At 35.1% G+C, this 16,958-nt stretch overlaps 2 protein-coding genes across 10 annotated transcripts; both read left to right on the forward strand.

The window, feature by feature from the left end:
* Positions 1-4,330: 4,330 nt before the first annotated feature.
* Positions 4,331-7,525, forward strand: LOC124846981 (FRIGIDA-like protein 3). Of its 6 annotated transcripts, none has more exons than XM_047324360.2 (6): positions 4,331-4,444; positions 4,535-4,602; positions 4,694-4,747; positions 5,238-6,300; positions 6,524-6,699; positions 6,804-7,525. In XM_047324360.2, the coding sequence occupies exons 4-6, from the start codon at positions 5,256-5,258 to the stop codon at positions 7,242-7,244; spliced, it is 1,662 nt and encodes a 553-aa protein (XP_047180316.1). In that variant the 5' UTR covers positions 4,331-4,444; positions 4,535-4,602; positions 4,694-4,747; positions 5,238-5,255; the 3' UTR covers positions 7,245-7,525. The 6 variants fall into 6 exon arrangements, with proteins under 6 accessions (XP_047180316.1, XP_087960835.1, XP_047180318.1 ...); XM_088104709.1 differs by having other exon boundaries at positions 5,274-6,300; XM_047324362.2 differs by lacking the exon at positions 4,694-4,747 and having other exon boundaries at positions 4,535-4,607.
* A 1,056-nt stretch (positions 7,526-8,581) lies between these two features.
* On the forward strand, positions 8,582-15,856 carry LOC124846984 (aspartic proteinase 36-like). 4 transcript variants are annotated; one of them, XM_047324365.2, is made up of 13 exons: positions 8,605-9,074; positions 9,167-9,287; positions 10,582-11,009; positions 11,116-11,272; positions 12,364-12,446; positions 12,525-12,621; positions 12,736-12,808; positions 12,964-13,170; positions 13,367-13,491; positions 13,767-13,868; positions 13,937-14,031; positions 15,329-15,551; positions 15,643-15,856. In XM_047324365.2, the coding sequence occupies exons 1-12, from the start codon at positions 8,818-8,820 to the stop codon at positions 15,498-15,500; spliced, it is 1,917 nt and encodes a 638-aa protein (XP_047180321.1). In that variant the 5' UTR covers positions 8,605-8,817; the 3' UTR covers positions 15,501-15,551; positions 15,643-15,856. The 4 variants fall into 4 exon arrangements, with proteins under 4 accessions (XP_087960833.1, XP_087960832.1, XP_087960830.1 ...); XM_088104704.1 differs by having other exon boundaries at positions 8,600-9,074; positions 12,364-12,621; XM_088104707.1 differs by lacking the exons at positions 13,367-13,491; positions 15,643-15,856 and having other exon boundaries at positions 8,582-9,074; positions 12,364-12,621; positions 13,767-14,031; positions 15,329-15,382.
* The last annotated feature ends 1,102 nt before the right edge of the window (positions 15,857-16,958 follow it).

Genomic DNA, 16,958 nt, shown 5'->3' on the forward strand with positions numbered 1-16,958 from the left:
GAAAGAGGAGTCTCTTTGGGCAAATCTGAAACCTTAGTCTGGTTGTGGCCATACACCACTTAATTACAACATTATGACCAAAACCATTCAGTACAACTTATGTATGAAGTCTGCTTATTACATGAACCAACTAAGGGGGAGAGAGGCCAAGTACATGCAGGTGGAATATATGAGGGACTTTCGCAATTAGAAGTGTGCAAAAACATTTGGAGGAGAAAAAAAGTTGCAGACAAGAAATCGTGTGGGGGAAAAAGAAAAATCTCAACATAAGAGGCCCCAAAAATCTCAAGGAAGTTTAGAGGGTAGTTCGTATGCTCACCTCATTTTTCAAATTTTCACCTTGGTTGATTGAAAGGATAAAGCCAATTTTGAAGGACATGAGGAAGAATACGACGATGAGATGAGACGAACAAAGTGAAGCGACATTTAAGGAAGTCAAAGCAGTCCTCACCAACTCTCTCATAATGTCTCGAATGATAAACGATGAAAAGGTGCAGTTGTATTTGTTAGTATCGGACGAGGCCATTAACACAAAACTCACGCAGGAAAACCTCGAGCAGATACCAATATACTTCATGAGTTAAGTACTATAAGACATCAAGATCCGATATCAGCTGATCGAGAAAGTCATTCTGGCATTGCTAATTATTGCCCGACGACTCGGACCTTATTTTTAAAGTCATCAAGTTGTCGTACGAACTAACAATCCCATCGCGAAAATACTTAAAACGCTTGATCTGGTAAAGAGAATGATTGCATGGGTGGTGGAGCTGTTAGAGTTTGATCTTAAGTTTGAATTGAGAGGCTTTATTAAAGGCCAACACCTCGCTGACTTCACATATGAAATGCTGGGTTCTGAGAGCGAGCAAACCAACCAATGTTGGACCATGTACATGGACGGGTCGTTAGACAAATGGGGGGAGGAGCATACATAACTTTGGAAGGGTCAAACGAGTATGCTTGGAACACTCCCTGGTTTTCAAGTTTAAGGTGTCTAACAACCAAGCCAAGTATAAAATCCTAACAGCAAAACTGACAGATTTGGGAGCACAAAGACTGAAATTCATGATTGACTCACAACTAGTGGTTGGCCAAGTACAAGGAAGCTATCAAGTCAAAAATGACTTGTTTTACCAGTACTATCACAAAGTGACATAGTTGATGAAGGAATTCGAAGAAGCCACCATTAAGCATAAGCTTTGAATGGAGAACGTTCGAACAAACCTGTTATCTAATGTAGTAGAAGGAAAAGAAAAAAGGCAGTTAAAAATCGTAATAAAACAAGTGTTAGCGAAGCTCGTGATCAACAAATGTATGAGAACCTCCATGATTGATCCAAATGATTGGAGAATAAAAATTTATGCCCTATTGAAGAACCAGGAGGACGATCAATCAATCAAATCGACAGATGCTAGGAGGATCACTCGTTTTGTTACGATCAACGATGACCTCTATAACAGAGAATTTTTTATGCCCCTCCTCAAGTGTTTGTCCAAGAAGAAACTTAGTATGTGATGGATGAGTTACACAACGATGTTTGCGGTATGCACACCAATCAACGAGCTATGAAGGCACGAGTACTGTGAGCATGCTACTTTTTGCCGACGATCAAGGCCGATTGTAATATAAATTTGTGGAAAGATGTAATAGTTGCCAAAAGCATGAAAATGACATCAAGGTGCCTTCTTTTGAACTTCACAACATTGTCTCCCCCTGACCATTTGTGTAGTGGGGAGTTGACATAATTGGTCTGTTTTTTGTCAGCACGACTCAGAAGAAGTTCACGTATGGTGTTGGATCTAACAGTGCAATTTACGAGGCAACACACTCGATTATCGTCAACGGTCTTATTTTAAAGGACAAGCCAAATGAATGTAACAGTTCATGAAGCTTAGACACAGTTCATAGGGCGACACAACCATACATCGCCAATGATCATATTTTCTAGGTTGAGTCGAGTGGTAATAAACTCTTTTCACTTGTGGTCTTAACTCAAGCTCAAGGTTCGAGGCCTATGTATTATATGTACCAATCAGTGCATACCGATCGAGATAACATGAGTGATCGTCCAAGCATGAAGGGGATTGATTGGTTGCAATCAGAATCAACTAATTATTTAGTTAATCTAAACAGATAAGTAATTTAAATAAATTATACCGTAATTAAGTTAAATCTAATAAAAAACTCATAGAAAAAAACTATAAATACAAGATATAATTGTTAAATTTTTTATTACGCATTAATTATAATATTAATTACTGATTAAACCCAAAAATAACTTTAAGATTGAAACACCTTTAGTATATCCGTGATCCTGATGAAATGGAAAACAACTTATCGAAACAAATAGAAAATAGCATTGAAGGACACTAAGAAATTGTTGAGTGAATATTAGAATCCTACCCGTGTTATGCCTATGTTTTTATACTATAATCATTTTACTTATACATTTTAATGGGCAAAATTGAGAAAAATAATCACGGATAAAAATTTTCATCATTGAAACAAATCTCTTAATTTTTTTTCACAGTTTAAGTAATTGTAAGTTGATTATGATGGGAAAGTTAAAATCTGATTAAATAATAAAATAAAATATTCATTACAAATGGAAGAATAAGAAAATTTATTATAAAAAAATCTAAAACTGTAAGATACAAACGATAAAATATCAAATAATTTAAGTATGACGAGACCGTCAAATATTAAAATTAATAATTTTTTCATTATATTTTTTAAAAAAAATCATCATATTTAATCCATTTTTCATTCTAATTACTAAGATTTCATTTTAATTGTGATATTTTTTTTCTATATAAATACTATATGTATATAAAAGTTATTAATATAAAAACATCCAAAGGTAATTATGAAGTGCTTTAGTTTTAAACTATTTATTATTAATATTTTCAATATTTTATAGCATCTCTTTATCCGCTCAAAGAAAAATATTATTTTTAACTATGATACTAAAAATTAGAACTGTCAAAATGGGTCATAATCCGCAGGCCAATCCGGCCCACCACAGGTTTGAGTCGGGTTGGGTTTGAAAAAATTGTATTTTTTATGCGGGTCAGATTTCAATCTGGCTCATTTAAACCCGGCTCATGCTGGTTGAACCTGTGGTGGGCCGAGTTGGCCCACCAACCCACATACCTTATTTTATTTTATTAAATTTTAATTTTAAAAAAAATATTTATTATTTTGTTTTTGCTTGAAAAAATTATTTAAGTTTCTTATTTTCAAAATTAATTAAACCCTGTAAGTGAAATTTGGGAGTGAAATTTGTTTAGATTTAAATTGTAGAAAGTTTGTAATTTTTTTTATTTTAAAAAAATTGTAATTAAGTGAGCCAGTGAGCCAACCCGTTTACTCACCAACCCGTGGTGGGTCAGGTCGGGTTCGAATTTTTCTGGCTCACTAATAAATGAGACGGTTAGATTGACTCACTAAATGACTAATCCATGGTGGGCCGGACCGGGTGACCCGTTTTCACATCTCTACTAAAAATGATAATTTTTTCATTGTTATATGTATGATTAACGTCCATTACGAACCCCGGATGATATCATAAACATACAAAGTAATTTTTATCTTTATCCGAAAAAGTATTAATTTGTTATTTTTATTACAATTATTCTTTAAAAAATATATAATAATAATTTTGTATTATTTAAATATGAAATTATTAATTAATGGAAAAGTTTTAATTTTCTGATAATCATTTTAAAATTCAAATCAATCACGATTTTTTATTGATGGAAAATAAAAAATAAATTAACTCGACAACACACAACAATTATATCATTTTTAATTATAATATTAGGAAAATGCAACAATTAGATGTCAATTTTCTAGCAAGGTTGAAACTTGGTCAAAATCACACTATATTGGAGGGAGTTAAAAGTTGAATAAAATTGGTTCATCTAATTTGTCTCTTCTTGCTTGAAGGTGTTGGTTCAAGTACAAAGTGTTTCGGTGGAATATCCTGTTCTCAACTATTGAAAGCTATCTATGCTTAGCTTAAATATATAATTTTAGATTATAAACACGTTTTTACTAATTCAATTAAATAAAATCAAATGGTTAGACAATAAATATTACATTTTCGAGGTTTTTTTTTTGTTGAATGTAAAAAATCAGACAATAAGAAAGAAAAAATACAAAACAATTGTTTGAACTAAAAGAAAAAACGTGAAAAAAATTATTATTAATATTTTTATTTTATATATTAAAAACAATTTTCCACTTTAAGTAGCCAATATATTATTTTATGTAAAAAAAATACAAAAACATAATAGTATTTAAGAAATTCAATTATTTTTTACACTTCGAACTAAAATATTCGACTGTTGAAACCCCATTTCCGTACCCTATCCCTGTTTTCTACTTTTCTTTCTTTCCGTCTGTGTCCTTTTGGTTCTTCTTCCCCACCTAGTGCCTCAGAGTAAGTTTTTGAATCTCTAATTTATCGGAATTGTGCTTAATTTTTCAACTTCCAAGCTTCGACTCAGGACGCTGCGAAATTTCTAATTAGGGTTTAAACGAAAGCTCGCTCAAACATACTGTTCGTTTCGCATTACAACGAGTTTCTCGCATCAAAACGTACGGTATTTCTAATAACCTAAATCACCCCTGTTTCTTATGTATTTTTAACTGAACGTTTGGATTTCTTTTTTCCATTTTCATTCCATAGTAGGTAGATTTCAAAGTTCTGCTTGAGAAGGAAGGGATTCAATATTTTCTTTAGGTAAATATTTGATATTTTCGTTTATGAATGTCAAGGAACTGCAAATGCGCTGTGTTGTGTCCTTAGTATTATTGTGACATCGATTCAAAACCTTAAAAGTAATAAATTACCATTATTATTTCTTTTGAACCGTCTGAAGTTTGTCCTATTCCATTAACAAGTGGAAAGCATATACGTAGGCATAACATTACCAAATTGTCTGAATGCACCTGATAAACTAAATTATGGCCATTTTGATATGCAAAACTTAAATTGGTTTAGGTTAACGGTCGATGCGGGTGTGAAGAGGGAGATGGTAGGTACCCTTAGGTCGAGAATTATGAAAAGAAGAGCGGTCTTTAATACCCCAGATTCATGTTTAGTTCGGATTGCGACATGAGTATGCGGTCTTTAATCTGTCCCATTCAAGAAACTGCTGTTTATTGTCATTCTCATGCTATTACTATTGTTTGTAATAGTTTTTGACCATTAAATTGATCTGTTCTTGAAGTGCTGTTTGCTTGGCTGCATGAATATGGGTGTCAAGGAGCCGGGCGAGGAAATTAATGTACAGTCTATGATAGAGCAGCTTGCTCAGGCATTTCTTGAATTGGAAGCTCTAAAAGGGGAGTCTGAGAACAAGATTCAGTGGGTTGAAATTAAGCAACATTTCAATGACCTTGAGACAGAATTGGGTAAGAAACTTGAAGAATTCAAAGCTAAGGAGAAGGAGTATGAAGCGAAACAATTAGAAGTGGATACACTACTTGAAGAGAGGAAGGCTGCGGTTGCTTCAGAAGAGCAAGACCTCTTAGATCGGTTGCAGGAGCTTAAAGATGCTGCTGTAGCTTCCATTGTAGAGGCTCATGCAAATCACCGGAATGCAGCTCTGGAGTCTGTGTATGATGGGGAGAACAAAGATAACAAGGTAAGCAGCTCTCTTGGCGATACAAATTCCTCAGAGGATGATTTTCCTCATGAGTCAGCTGAAAAGTATGAAAGTGTGGCTGTTGAGGTTAGGCCACATCCAGAGCTGACACAATTTTGTGAACAAATGGATGCAAAAGGTCTTCTGAATTATATTGTGGAGAATAAAAAAAAATTGTCTGTTATTCGTGAAGAAATTTCTGTTGCATTAGCAAATGCAACTGACCCTGCACGATTAGTGCTGGATTCACTGGTGGGGTTTTGTCCCACCAATGAAACTTCCCAACTAAAAGATAAAACGGGTGCTGCCCAACAGGGCATGTGCAAATACTACATTATAATTTTGGAAGCCATGGCCACCTTATTGGCAAGGGCTAACCCAGGTGCAGATCACTTTCTGAACCCTGAAACCAAACAGCAAGCCAAAGCAATTGCTGATGAGTGGAGGCCCAAGTTAGCTAGAGCAGATATTGGTGCTGCCAATGGAAATTCATTGGAAGCAAAGGCATTCTTGCAGCTTATTTCAACTTTTAGGATTGCTTCAGAGTTTGATGAAGAAGAACTCTGCAAGCTTGTACTTGCAGTTGCTCAGCTTAGGCAGGCTCCCGAGCTCTGCCGCTCTATTGGGTTAATTCAAAAAATTCCAGGTTGGTGTTCTTTTAATAAACTGACCTGTGATGTCTGCAATGAAGGATTGCCCTTTCAGATATCATCCATATATGCTAGATAAGCAGTTTTCTTTAGGGGTCAGTATAGCTAGATTGTTTGACATAGAGTAGACACGCGGAACAGAGGATTTTTCATGCCAAGAGTAAATATGATTATCAGATGTTGATTATTCTAATCTTCTAATCTTCATTGTTAATGCAGTTGTTGTAGAAACGTTAATCAACAGTGGGAAACAAATAGCAGCTGTACATTTTATTCATGCCTTCCAGCTTCAAGAAAGCTTCCCCCCTGTGCCCCTTCTGAAGGGATACCTCAAGAATAGAAGGAGAAATTCACAAGTGAAGACTGGAAATGTGCGTGATATTGCTAGTGCAAAGGTATGCTTTGTTGCTTGACTCGGATTCTGATTGAGTTATTGTCCTCATTGATTTTTCTTCTGCATTGCTTGTATTGTTATATGTGCATCATCATTTACTTGCAGAATGATGCCAATGCACAAGAGCTTGCAGCACTGAGAGCTGTAATAAAGTGTATTGAGGAATACAAGCTTGAATCTGACTACCCACTTGATACACTTAAGAAAAGGGTTCTTCAACTAGAGAAATCAAAGGGGGACAAAAAGAGAAGTGGAGAGTTTAGCAAACGCCCTCAATTAAAGAGGCAAAGACCTAATGAGAGATACTTTTCACTCCATTCATCTGGTGTTACTGCCGCCTCAACTGTTGCTTTGGGTAGGCAGGTTCCGCATGTTAGGGCTCCATACGCAGGAAATCCCGATAGGTATCCTCATGCTGGTACAATCACATACGATTACCAAGTTCCAGGCCAATCTATATACTCTGGACCAGCCAATGTACCTCCTTCTAACTATGGTCGTTATATGGGTACTAGTTTGCAATCCTCGCACCAGCCATACATGTGACATATTACATCCAAGAATTAGTGGTAAGACTACAGACATGAGAGCGACCCACTCATTAGTATATGTTACCCGTTTTCCATTGAGAATTTGTGACAGGGCCTCGTGTATGTTTGTCAGCAAGCAACTAGTTAGTTTTTGTTCGCATGCTCAGAGTTTGTGTTAATGGAAAATCAAACTCACCTGTACTGATTCTATCCCGACATTTAAAATGTACCTTTTTTGTGATTTCTTTAGCTTCTAATGATTCCAAAGGGCTGGTGTACTCCTACGTTTTCACCCAATGGTAACATGTTGAATCAAGTATCCATTATATCGATATTTTGGGAAACAAACAAGCTGTAGCATAAACCTATGCTTTATGTGGTTTAACGGAAAATAGTTGGAATTTTTTTCTCTAGTAAGATCTGTATACGGTCACATATGGTGGATGAGATGACCAAATTAGCAGGAAGTGGAGCTTGTTACTCGAAAATATTTTTCATCAAAACGACAAAATTGAATTTCTTTGCCGGGTGATTTTGTACTTGGACAATTTTTTTGGTAATTGATTTTATATTATAACATGCGACATTGAAACGTGACGATTTGGTTTATAATTAGAAAGAGTATTTTCAGTAGTGCGCCAATTTTCTCTCTCTTGCCATGTACGCAACCAATGCCTTGAACTTCGTCTGGCACTAAATAATGCGAAAGTACAGTTTGGCTTTTAAATCGGAAAAAGGACATACAAGTTGTGGCTTGTTTCTTCGGGAATTCATCTAGCTCCAGAAGATTATTTTATACTTCTTGGCTTGAAACACACTCAACAAAAGGAGTGAATTTCCACTTTTTGAAAACGTCAGTTGATGGTTACTTCAAATATAAAACAAATCAAGAAGTTAGGTTGGATTTCTTTTTATAAATATTTAAACCAACAATAAATAATTTAACTTAATAGGTATATGAAATATTAATAAGTAATTACTAGCTAACAAATATTTGATCATTTTTTTCATCAATTATTTTAATTTTTTCTTCAACATTTCCTAAATCTCGATTTTACCATAGCAGTTTTATCATCAAGAGAGGGGAATTAGGGGGATTACTAGTTAAAAATACCTTTAAGTGTTGTCAACTTTTCACCCTGTTATTTGTCAATTACAAGAGTAAAGGTTTGACTTTATTTATTGACTTTTTCACCCTGTTATTTAATTATAAATTGCTGTATAGAGTAAAATTATTGGTTTTTATAAGTAAATTAAAGGTAAAATTTTTAATGTTGTCAATTTTTTAAAATTAAATCTGTACTATTTAACTGAAATGGAGATAATTAAAAAGGGGAAAATAAATAAAATAAACCAAAAAAAGTAAAATCCTAAAATTAAAATATATAAAAGTGTAACGGAAATAGAAACGAATGAATATGAATATCTCAACCTTTTCTTGAGTTACTTCACTTCCCTCCTTTCTCCAATTCATAGACACAGACTCCCCACCATTCTTCATTCATCTCTTTCGCTCCTTTCGGTCCGTTACCGCAGGAACAACCATAACTCGGATCGTGACTCGCTCGACGAGCCCGAGTCAGCAACTCATGGCACGGGCATTCACTCACTTCATCCTCATTACGTTTATCACCTTCTCCCCATTCCTCCAACTCATTGCCGGCGACTCCGCATTCCTCCGAAACGGCCACAACGGCGCTCGCACTGCTATGGTCCTTCCCCTGTACCTCTCCTCACCCAATTCCACCACGTCAGCGCTCGATCCCCGTCGCCAGCTTTACGGATCCGAGTCCAAGCGCCATCCCAATGCGCGTATGAGACTCCACGACGATCTCCTCCTCAACGGGTAAACCTTTTACGTGGTCGTTTTTCGCACTCCTTCTTCGCTTTTGTTTTTATTTGGCAGAACTCGGTAATTGAAGAATTGAATGATTTTAGGTACTACACGACGCGGCTTTGGATCGGGACTCCTGCGCAGATATTTGCGCTTATTGTTGATACGGGTAGCACTGTTACGTATGTTCCGTGCTCTTCTTGCGAACAGTGTGGCAGGCACCAGGTAATGCTTCATTGTGTTTTTTAATTTTTCTTTTCTTTTCAATTTGCGTACATAATAATGTTTCATTATGTTGTGATGGGTGATAATGTTGGTTATCTGTTTTAAATTTTTTTCCTTTTCCTGACACATCCATGCCTGGGCTATTTTGGATACTGAAATACTGCAAATGGAAATTTTAAATTTAATTATATGAAAGAATTGCTTTAGGATAATGTGCATGTGGTGTAGGCTTTTGTAAGTGTAATTGCCCTACCAGTCAGCATGATCTTGGTGAGAGTTAAAATGGAAAGGAGTCAAATGGGGGAGTGTAGATTGATGGCATATTTGGATAAAGTAGAAGTCTAGATACTGATTATAAAATGCTTCATTCGTATCATTCTTTCATTTTCTACTTTTCTATGTTTACGTATTGCACCGACACCCTCGGGGTAGTCTGTAAGGCTGGGAAATAAGGCAACAACATATGTGGGCTTACAGCTTCGTTTGCCTTTGTCTGTTTGTTACCGGAGTTATTGGTTATGATTAGATCTTTGAAAAGACCTACTTAGGTTAACATGATAACGCTTTTACGTTTGTTAGTTTTTAAATAGGAAAGAGATAAATGAACACCTAGCACTGGCCCAACACTCCTATTTTCTTTTTCTGAGTCATAAGTGATTAAAAATGGAAGAAACAAAAAATAATAATAAAGACATAGGTGGCTTTTGTTGGGATCTTTGATAAAATGAGTGTTCTGTTTATCACCACTCTATAATATGCTCGTTTGGTTTATGATTGGGATTTGGTGTCTGTTTGAGACCTTGATTTTGTAGGGCTATAGAAACCTATTTGGAGGCTTTCATTCAATATTAGCCTTCAAATTTAGGATTCAGAAAAACTTGGTTGTTGTATTTTCATATAACTAAGCCAGGCCAACAAAAATGCTTATATCATCATCTGGAAGTAGTAGGTCATGCTAAGGTCGTGCAGAGATTGCTCTAACTGATGATTTTCATCCCTATTAATGCAGTAGAATAATTGTGCTTCCATTGTGTTTCTGAATGCTATCATTTTCTGGTACGATAAAGAGATTAAAGAATCACATTGTTTAAAACTTGTTGTACCTATACATTTATAAGTTGTTACCAATCCAATTTATCTTAAATGATAGTGGATTGGATTTGCTTGTCCAATTTTGTTTTAACAGAACCCAAGAAGACAAAAGAATAACTGTTTTAAATTTATTGTTTCTATGAAAGTCCATCAACTTTGTCTCATGTAGACTGGACTTGTGTATCCCATTTTATCTTAACAGGATCCAAAGTTTCAGCCTGATTCATCTAGCACCTATGAACCTGTCAAATGTACAATGGATTGCAATTGTGACAGTGAGAGGATGCAGTGTGTGTATGAGAGACAATATGCTGAAATGAGTACAAGCAGTGGTGTCCTTGGTGAGGATGTCATATCCTTTGGAAATCAGAGTGACCTTGCTCCACAGCGTGCAGTTTTTGGCTGCGAAAATGTTGAGACTGGTGATCTTTATAGTCAACATGCTGATGGCATCATGGGTTTGGGTCGTGGAGATCTTAGTATTATGGATCAACTTGTGAACAAAAATGTAATAAGCGATTCATTCTCACTATGCTATGGTGGAATGGATGTTGGAGGGGGTGCAATGGTTCTCGGTGGCATATCTCCCCCATCAGACATGGTCTTTACATATTCAGATCCTGTGCGCAGGTGTGTTACAAAATTCTCATCTTGTGGATACGAGATGTGATGCATTTTCTTAACAAATGCATTTTATTAATCTCACACATTTACTCTAGTTTCGGGGTGGCGACAGTCCATATTACAATATTGATTTGAAGGAGATACATGTTGCGGGGAAGCAACTGCCTCTAAATGCAAATACTTTTGATGGGAAACATGGAACTGTCCTGGATAGCGGTACAACTTATGCTTACCTGCCAGAAGCAGCATTTCTTGCATTTAAAGATGCAGTAAGTTCCTTTATAAATATTTTCGTATGAAGTTGGAGTTTCATTTTATAGTTTCACCTCTCATTTTCTAATTTTTGAGTTTCATGTTATTAGGCATATATAATTAGATAAGGTTTTAGGAAAAGCTGGGCTGTTAGAAATGTACGAATCAAACTAAACTTTATAAGCTAGCTTGACAGGGGGAGGGGGTGGATTCTCAACTCCAGGTCTTGTAAGAGTATTTTGGCAATGTTCCTTCCCTGTGGGCCATCATAATACCCTCTATGCCGTCATTGACATTTGGAGTGTTGTGAAGTTTACGGTATTGGAGGAGGGTTATTTAAGTTAGTTCAAAAGGGGAAGATTGTTTACGTTTTATAAAGAGTATTTAGGCCATGTTCCCAACCAATGTGAGACCTCTTAATAATTGCCAAGCAGAAATACTGTAAGAGTTATCTTGAAATATGTTGGGGAAGCTTGGACTTCTCTGTTGCATGAAAAGGAACAACCTCTACATGCTGAAGCTGTTGGTGATGAATCATAATATTGCTTCTCAACATATTGTCGCATTGCTGGGTGATTAATGGAGTTGAAAGACTTGAACACCAACACTAATTTTCTTGATATTTTTTAGGAACTTCTCGGGAATTTATCTGATTGAATTTGACAGTTAAGTCATTTAGAGCTTTTTCGCCCCCTTTTTTTTTATGAAAACCATTGCATGTATAGCTCTATGGATATCTCATTGAGTTTGGATGGTTTCTCAAGTATTTGGTACAGATTTTAGTGTCAGGATTTTGAATACTAACCCTTGACTTCTTTCTAGCAAATGGGATGCCAATACTGATACTGTTTAACCTTTCCTGAATAAGTTTTAAAGGTTTTAAGAATCATCAATAATTTTCTTCTTTTGAATATCATAGTATTCATTTCATGCTCATAGGCATTTGCTGATTTATAAATAATTTGAAGAATCTCCAATTTGCTGATTGTAGGCTTCATTTGACGGTTTCTTTGTATGTGGTCGCAAGTGTTTTTTTCAAGGCAAAGTTTGGCAGCAAAATTGTATTTTATAGACTCGATGACTCTGATTATACTTATTTGACTTACAGATATTAAAGGAACTTCAAATTCTCAAGCAAATCAGTGGTCCAGATCCAAATTATAATGATATATGTTTTTCGGGTGCTGGAATGTATGTCTGTTACGATAAGAGTTCACATTACTCTTTAATTGCAGTTTACATTACAGCTTGGGTTTGCTTGTATTTCAGTGATGCCTCCGAACTCTCTAAAAGTTTTCCAGTGGTTGATATGGTATTTGGAAACGGTGATAAATATTCATTGACACCTGAAAACTACATGTTCCGGGTTAGTCATACAAGACTATTAGTAGCTTTAGCTGTGTTTGCAGGCTGGTGCAATTGTTATCAAATGTTAATGATTCCATAATCCCTACTTTTCATGGGGCCATTCTTTATGAAGCATTCAAAAGTGCGAGGAGCATATTGTCTAGGGATTTTTCAAAATGGAAAAGATCCTACTACTCTGTTAGGAGGTAACTTATTTGGTTTTTGAAACTTTATCTATTTCACGCTTCTATACTTCATGTGAAATCTTTTTCCCTCTCTAATTTTTTTATTATATGGCTAGCTTCTGTGGTATGTTTCAGCAATTCTTTAGTGATAATTCTCGTCATTTTTGTTCACGTAGGTATTGTCGTTCGAAACACTCTTGTAATGTATGATCGTGAGCAGGAAAAGATTGGTTTCTGGAAAACAAACTGTACCGACTTATGGGAAAGATTACAGGAATCGGTTGCCCCATCACCATTACCTCCAAATTCAGAAGCAAGCCCTCCAACCGAAGCATTAGAGCCTTCAGTTGCTCCATCTTCGTTGCAGAATGAAGCTCCTCCAGGTATTATGAGCTGCTAGTCTTCAAATGCGTTTAAAAGTATATAGAGATATCATCTGCTAATATGGGTTATATCAGGCTTTGTGTATTTATTAACATTTTTCATTGACCTTTTAATGTCTTAGTAATTAGTGCAATTTCTTTTTTGATGTGTGGACTCATTCATGACAAATGTACTTTAATAAACCCAAATGTACAGGTGAACTCAAAATTGCAAAAATAACAATGTTAATTTCCTTTAACATCAGTTATGTGGATATGAAGCCTCACATTACAGAATTGGCTGGACTCTTTGCTCATAAGTTAAATGTTAACATTTCCCAGGTTAGAAATTATTACTACATGGCATGAATATTGTTGCGCTTAATATATTTAAGTTCAATTAACAATTTTTATAAAGTTAAAATGTGTTTGATTGAAAATATACGTCTACATGGTACAGCTAGTTTAGGTAGGTGTGGATTTTGGTAGAGGTCCCAAGCTTAAGGCTCTCAAAATTTGTGGTGATAACTTTCCGAAGTTCCGAAGCGAACTATACATTTTCAGTCAATTTACTCTGCTAACGTGTTTTTTTTTTTTACTTTGAGGAATGTTTACAGGTCCACTTACTGAATTTTACGTCTTTTGGAAATGATTCCCTCAGTAAATGGGCCATAACCCCAAAACCGTATGCTCATTATATTTCTAACACTACTGCAACGGTAAGTTGACATTTTTGCTCCCTGCATTTTTATGAAGACTTCCCATTTGATGGTGATTTTCTATACAGAATATAATTTCCCGGCTTGCTGAACATCGCATTCAACTTCCTGACACCTTTGGAAATTATGAGTTGATTGATTGGAGTGTTGAGCATCCATCAAAGTAAGGTTTTTCTTCACAGGGAAAAAGCCCTAAATTAGGAATGTTATCCGTTCCATACCGTCTGTATTTGTTGTGTTTGGTTTTTCGTGCATTAATTAAGTGTGTAACCCTTGCTTTTTATTGTGCATGTCTGATATATTTCCTACCCGTAGCATTGATTCAAGATTGAACAAATTGCTTTCTCAATTTGAAGCTGTGGAAAAAATCGTTTTGGATTTTAAATAACCTCTAATCATGGGCATGATCCAGCCCTTTATTCTTTTTCTTCTAATTAGTACAGTAGGTTTCAAAGATACTTTTACGAAAATACAAGTTTGATAAAAGAGATAGCCAGGAGAAAAGGTTTCGGATATAAGGGTGGACAGCTATGAAGCAACACTTCAAAAGAGTCTAAACAGTACTTAGAAATATAAAATATTAAGGAACTCTGTACACGTTTTAAATTTAACACATCGGACAATTTATTTTTTCTTTTCGTTTAAAGATGAGCTCCTCGCCTCACACTTTCTGGATTTGCCCCATATGTTTGTATATGGGTTATAACTACTTTATGTATTTGTAAATTGTGTTTTTTTGGCCTGGGTTTACAGCCCCGGTGTCTGCATATTGTTGCCTTTTTCAATGCACAGTTGAGAGTTCGAACATTAATCTGGCTTTAATCTTATGTTTTTTAAAACATTATAATTTTTTAGTATATTGAGCAAATTAATGAGATAAATAAGCTTTGAAGTGGATTATCTCCATGCCCCTGGAATTAGATAACACGTTATTCAGTAGAAAGTCCCAACATCTCAGTCTCGGTTTTTTTATTAATTTATGATTAGGGCTAGGCTTTATTTAAAAATGCTTGTTCTTTGACCTTTCTGAGAATGATGCCTTCTCTTCTGCCTTGGGTAGTTTTGGGATACCTTTCATAGAATAGAATATCCTCTTCCGTTGGAAAGCTAACTTTAGCAGTTCTCTCCGTTGCTATAGAATTTGCTGTTGTGGGCCTCACTGGTCTTTGGTGATATTGCTCTTATTTTATTTTTTTTGCCACATAAAGGGCAGACGTGTCTCCGGCACACACTTGTTGAGCAGAAATTCTTAGTTGACATTCCATTTAATTGGCGGGTGCAATGGCATTGTGTGTAAATTTTGCACAACCATGCATTTGTAGATATTTTTTATTTTTATAATATTGAACTGAACGGCCCTGCTTGGCAGTGGCTATCTAAAATTTCTCGTTATTGAATTCGCCTTCTCAATATATATAACCGCTTCAGATATTTATAAACGCTTGCCTGTAATGATGCAGGAATTGGTGGCAGCAATACTTCTGGGTCCTGGGTGTAGCTTTTCTGTTTGCATTACTTGTAGGACTGTTAATATCAGGAACGTTCTTAATTTGGAGAAAAAGACAGCAAAACTTGCACTCATACCACCCAGTGGATGCGGCTGTTACCGAGCAAGAACTCCAGCCATTATGAGCTAAAGCTCATGCTACTGCTTTTTAATATCTTACTTGAGAGTGTCATTAGGTCAGTGGCATAGTCAACTATTATCAAGATAGCAATTTATGCAAACCATATTCACTCAACTGATGAAGGTTTCTTTTTTCAAATAAATCAGGTTGTCACCACGATATCCAGTGATCATTGAACCCCCTGATAGAGAGGTACATAGAAATTTCTCTAGATATATCATCATCTGTAAAAGCAATTTTGTTTGTGAATATTGTAATATACAGGTGAATCAAAGGGTGGCGTCATAAGGTTGAAATGCACTTTCATATACTGTGTAATAGCAATTTCTACATTTCGTTTAAGCTGTTGCTTTTGACTGAGTTATGTTCTTATTTTTAGTTTCTGCTATTCTCGACTGGGAATACTGTCAAAGAAATTAGACTTCAGATTAAAATTTAGAAACCACTTTTACGAATCCATGATAATAAATTCGAATGTGCCTAATGAATTAAAAAATTGTTGAGGGTGAATCCCTACTTTAATTAAAATATACATTTAGTCTACTTCATTCTTGTATTTCTTTTAACAAGCTTCTAGGTGAACACAATTCATCTACCAAAAGTGGATATTTGGAAGATACAACATAATCTGTTATTTGGAAATAAACGGCATTTCATGATCTTGTACGCATGCTATGCATAAAAAGTATGCACAAAAAGAAAAGATACCTGTTTGAGACTCTACTTATATCTTGAAAATAGTATGCATAAAAAGAAACGCTATGAAAAATCAACCATAAAAACAGTTTTTAAATAAGCCCTGTAAGTAATACAATATATTTTTTTAAATCTGAGTGTAATAATCAATTATTTAAATCACAATTAATTGAGTAAAACACTCAATTTAGACACTCAATTAAGAATTAGTTGCATGAGTGTCTTTAGGTTGAATTTACATTTGAAAGTTCATCATTAGGGACAGCACGAAATTTTCAAAAAGCTCAGCAAAAAAATGACTTTCTTTTATAATCTATTTTAGTTATATTCAGTTTTAGTATTCTCCCGCCTTCGCTTAGTCTAAGAGGATCATCCGTGTAAAATTTGACCACATTTTATGTCTGTTCGCTACGAAAAAATTCATAGCATGAATAGAAACAAAAATGGGAGTATTTCATAAAACAATCCCTTTATTTTGACTCAATTTTGTTATCGGATGATCCAATTGTGCATCACACCGTAAAGGAAATAAAAAATTATTCCTTGCCTTCAAGCTATTTCCTAAACTTTCTTTAATTCTTTGTTTTTTTTACCATTATTATTTTCTTTTATTTAGTTTCAATGTTGATTTATAATTGAGTTTATCTTTTCAACATTTAAATTTCACCGTGTTGTTTTATGTAGTAACTACTATATATTTAAGATGGATTTTTTTTCAAGAGTTTCTTAAATATTTTTTTTATTATAGTAATAGTTTTTGTAATCT

Source organism: Vigna umbellata, chromosome 1 (assembly GCF_029865625.1).
Source record: "Vigna umbellata cultivar VRB3 chromosome 1, Vumbellata_1.0, whole genome shotgun sequence".
NCBI lineage: Eukaryota > Viridiplantae > Streptophyta > Magnoliopsida > Fabales > Fabaceae > Vigna > Vigna umbellata.

What these genes read in the sequence shown, in the direction of transcription:
- LOC124846981 (XM_047324362.2), top strand. Translation starts at nt 5,256, where the DNA reads ATGAATATGGGTGTCAAGGAGCCGGGCGAGGAAATTAATGTACAGTCT. An exon ending in GTTAATTCAAAAAATTCCAG is followed by an intron (nt 6,301 to 6,523) that starts GTTGGTGTTCTT and finishes TTGTTAATGCAG; the next exon opens with TTGTTGTAGAAACGTTAATC. An exon ending in GTGATATTGCTAGTGCAAAG is followed by an intron (nt 6,700 to 6,803) that starts GTATGCTTTGTT and finishes ATTTACTTGCAG; the next exon opens with AATGATGCCAATGCACAAGA.
- LOC124846984 (XM_088104704.1), top strand. Translation starts at nt 8,818, where the DNA reads ATGGCACGGGCATTCACTCACTTCATCCTCATTACGTTTATCACCTTC. An exon ending in GACGATCTCCTCCTCAACGG is followed by an intron (nt 9,075 to 9,166) that starts GTAAACCTTTTA and finishes GAATGATTTTAG; the next exon opens with GTACTACACGACGCGGCTTT. An exon ending in TCCTACTACTCTGTTAGGAG is followed by an intron (nt 12,809 to 12,963) that starts GTAACTTATTTG and finishes TTGTTCACGTAG; the next exon opens with GTATTGTCGTTCGAAACACT.